This window comes from Gavia stellata, chromosome 10 (assembly GCF_030936135.1).
Source record: "Gavia stellata isolate bGavSte3 chromosome 10, bGavSte3.hap2, whole genome shotgun sequence".
In the NCBI taxonomy this organism is placed as follows: domain Eukaryota; kingdom Metazoa; phylum Chordata; class Aves; order Gaviiformes; family Gaviidae; genus Gavia; species Gavia stellata.
The window spans coordinates 18,572,549-18,576,496 of record NC_082603.1 but is presented as its reverse complement, the minus strand read 5'-3'; the positions used below and the strand labels follow the sequence as shown (position 1 = coordinate 18,576,496).

Genomic DNA, 3,948 nt, shown 5'->3' with positions numbered 1-3,948 from the left:
TTTGTGCTTGTACTGTGAAGTGGCAAAGATATGTAAATATCATCTGGCCTGAAGTGAGAAGACTTCTGTTTTGATGCTAAAGTAATGCATCATTTCAGTACATATCCTTTGAGAAAACAGTGTTGAGTGGAATGATGGACAATGTGTGATAGGCAACAGAACATAATGAAAACTGGAACCTTCTGAGGATCTGTATGTCATGGTGTGATTGTTATTAAACGGTAAAATAACATGCTAACCAGTCAACAGTACTGATTTTATCTTTGTTCTCTTGTAGGAATGTTTACCCTTGCAGAAGTTGCATCGCTCAATGACATCCAGCCAACTTACCGTATCTTGAAACCATGGTGGGATGTATTTATGGATTATCTAGCAGTTGTTATGTTAATGGTTGCCATTTTTGCTGGAACCATGCAGCTGACCAAAGACCAGGTGGTCTGCTTGCCAGTTTTGCAGCCTACTGTAAATTCAAAAGCACAACCCGGCACGTCAGGGAAGGCTGACTTTACCACTGTTGAAACAACCACTGGTCAAGGAGAAGAAGCATCAATGAGAACGGTTTCCTTTGGAAGTGCCCCTACTGTAACACCTGACATACCTCTGAGTAGAGCTACCTCTTCTCAGTATCAACCCACTGAATCAGGCCAGGAGCTGAAGAAGGAGCAGAAAGATTCTTCAGGCCGTAAAACAAATTTGGATTTTCAGCAATATGTATTTATTAACCAGATGTGCTATCATTTGGCTCTTCCTTGGTATTCAAAATATTTTCCCTATCTTGTTCTCATCCATACTATCATTTTAATAGTCAGTAGCAATTTTTGGTTCAAGTATCCCAAAACTTGCTCAAAAATTGAGCATTTTGTGTCTATATTAGGGAAGTGCTTTGAGTCCCCTTGGACTACAAAAGCATTGTCTGAAACGGCATGTGAGGACTCCGAGGAGAACAAACAGAGGTTAACTGGTGCCCAGTCCCTGCCCAAGTATGTTTCTACTAGCAGTGATGAAGGAAGCCCGAGTGCCAGCACTCCCATGATAACAAAGTCTGGCTTCAAATTTTCAGCTGACAAGCCGATGATCGAGGTTCCCAGTGTCACTATTTTAGATAAGAAAGATGGAGAACAAGCCAAAGCGCTGTTTGAGAAGGTCCGTAAATTCCGGGCTCACGTGGAGGACAGTGATCTGATTTACAAGCTCTATGTTGGCCAGACTGTCATCAAGACTGTCAAGTTCATATTTATTCTCTGCTATACTGCAAACTTTGTCAACACCATTAGTTTTGAACACATCTGCAACCCGAAAGTGGAACACCTGATTGGCTACACACAGTTTGAATGTACACACAACATGGCTTACATGTTGAAGAAGCTGCTTATCAGTTATATTTCCCTCATTTGTGTCTATGGTTTTATCTGCCTCTACACGCTTTTCTGGCTGTTCCGAATACCCTTAAAAGAATATTCCTTTGAAAAGGTCAGAGAAGAGAGTAGCTTCAGTGATATCCCTGACGTCAAAAATGATTTCGCGTTTCTCTTGCATATGGTAGATCAGTACGACCAGCTGTATTCTAAGCGATTTGGTGTCTTTTTGTCAGAGGTAAGTGAGAACAAACTACGGGAAATTAGTTTAAACCATGAATGGACTTTTGAAAAGCTGCGGCAGCATGTTTCCCGCAATGCCCAGGACAAGCAAGAGTTGCATCTCTTCATGCTGTCGGGGGTCCCCGATGCAGTGTTTGATCTGACGGATCTGGATGTGTTGAAACTGGAGCTGATTCCTGAAGCGAAAATACCAGCGAAAATTTCCCAGATGACAAATCTTCAGGAGCTTCATCTGTGCCACTGCCCTGCGAAGGTCGAGCAGACTGCCTTCAGCTTCCTCCGGGACCACTTGAGATGCCTTCACGTGAAATTCACAGATGTTGGAGAAATTCCTGCATGGGTGTATTTGCTCAAAAACCTCCGTGAATTGTACTTGATAGGCAACTTGAACTCTGAAAACAATAAAATGATAGGGCTTGAATCTCTCAGAGAGTTGAGACACCTTAAAATTCTCCATGTGAAGAGCAATTTGACCAAAATTCCCCCCAATATCACAGATGTGGCACCACATCTGACAAAACTAGTCATTCATAATGACGGCACTAAGCTTGTAGTACTCAATAGCCTTAAGAAAATGACTAATGTTGCGGAGTTGGAACTGCAGAACTGTGAACTGGAGCGAATTCCCCACGCCATCTTCAGCCTCTCTAACTTACAGGAACTGGATTTAAAGTCAAATAGCATACGCACAATTGAAGAAATCATCAGTTTCCAGCACTTAAAAAGATTGACTTGTTTAAAGCTGTGGCACAATAAAATAGTCAACATTCCTTCCTCCATTACCCATGTAAAGAATTTGGAGTCTCTTTACCTCTCCAATAACAAACTCGAATCCTTACCAGCCGCAGTGTTCAGTTTACAGAAACTTAGGTGTTTAGATGTAAGCTACAACTCAATCGCATTGATTCCAGTGGAAATAGGTTTGCTTCAAAATCTGCAGCATTTTCACATCACGGGAAACAAAGTCGACGTTTTGCCAAAACAGTTGTTTAAATGTGTTAAATTGAGGACTTTGAGTCTGGGACAAAACTGTATTACCTCAGTCCCAGATAAAGTTAGTCAACTGTTGCAGCTGACTCATCTGGAACTGAAGGGAAACTGCTTGGACCGTCTGCCAGCCACACTAGGGCAGTGTCAGCTTCTCAGGAAAAGCGGGCTCGTGGTGGAAGATCACCTCTTTGACGCTTTGCCCTCAGAAGTTAAAGAGGTGTTGAATCAAGACACAAGCATTCCCTTTGCTAATGGGATTTAGGCTGAGGTGAAATGCTCCAGTAGCTGACTTCCAAATGGCAAATGCTAAAAAGTATGGCAGTTGTGGGACCATGCGTTTTAGAAAGCAGAATTCATTGGAAGGCAGGACTACTAGCAGGATTAGAAGAGGTGTAACCAATTGTTCAATGTTTGCAGTGTTTTAAAAGATTATTTCCAAAATTTTTGAGAGGATAAACAACCTTAATAATCTCAATTCTTTTTTCCTTAAATTGTTTGTAACTTGGATGCTGCCGCTTTTGAATGTTTACAAATTTGCTTGCCTGCTTAAAGTAAATGATTAAATTGATGACCTTTTCTTACTATGCAAGTTATTCCTTAAGGTCTGGATTTACTTTAGTGCATTATGGGGGGAAAAACAAGGATAAATGTTGTATACGGTATGGTTCTAACAGCACTTGAAACACATGTTGATGTGTGTTGTTAGCGTTTAGCCATCCCCAGCAAATGAAACCAGTTTGGCTGTGCTTTGAACTGCACCAGACCACCATTTTCCTGCATTAAGGTATGTGGTTTGCATCAGGCCAAGTGCGTTTGCCTTCATTCTTCATCCTCAAGGTCTCATGTTGTTGGGTGAGATTTCTTCTGTGGTCCAGTATGCTGCTCCTTCACACCGGCAAAGACTGGTCACATTCCCACAACTGGTCTCCTCCTCAGCTTCCATAGTGCTCCTCTGTCCCACGCAGCAGTGGGTGGTAAAAGGGAGAATACTGCCACTTGGCTTTCAAGTTGAGGATGATAGTTTTGATATTTGAACTGTTATGCAAGGTGACTTGGAAAGCCATTAAACACCCAGTGACTTTACTGCTCCTGTTTTGCTCCTCTTCCAAGTTTTCATCTGGGAAACTCAAGGCATTTTACGAATTGGTGATTGTTTTGTTTCACAACCCTTGCTTAGGAACTGGGGAGTCTGCTCCATTTACTAGACTAATGACAGACATAAGAGTTATGATTTACCCAAATGGGATTTAGCTTTATCACCTATCGTGGTGTGTCTTCCACACCTGGACTTTAACCATAGGACCACCCTTCTCCCCCACCCTAGCCCAAGTAATTTGATGTTTTTGAACACTTACGTACT

The 3,948-nt window shown here is 42.0% G+C and overlaps 1 protein-coding gene across 7 annotated transcripts; it reads left to right on the top strand.

Annotated features, from left to right (window-relative positions):
• The first annotated feature begins 279 nt into the window (after positions 1 to 279).
• Positions 280 to 3,033, top strand: LRRC8D (leucine rich repeat containing 8 VRAC subunit D). 7 transcript variants are annotated; one of them, XM_009812647.2, is made up of 2 exons: positions 280 to 466; positions 599 to 3,033. In XM_009812647.2, the coding sequence occupies exons 1-2, from the start codon at positions 280 to 282 to the stop codon at positions 2,848 to 2,850; spliced, it is 2,439 nt and encodes an 812-aa protein (XP_009810949.2). In that variant the 3' UTR covers positions 2,851 to 3,033. The 7 variants fall into 7 exon arrangements, with proteins under 7 accessions (XP_009810949.2, XP_059677980.1, XP_009810951.2 ...); XM_059821997.1 differs by having other exon boundaries at positions 280 to 488; positions 609 to 3,033; XM_009812649.2 differs by having other exon boundaries at positions 280 to 529; positions 680 to 3,033.
• Positions 3,034 to 3,948: the final 915 nt, after the last annotated feature.

What these genes read in the sequence shown, in the direction of transcription:
- LRRC8D (XM_009812645.2), top strand. Translation starts at nt 280, where the DNA reads ATGTTTACCCTTGCAGAAGTTGCATCGCTCAATGACATCCAGCCAACT.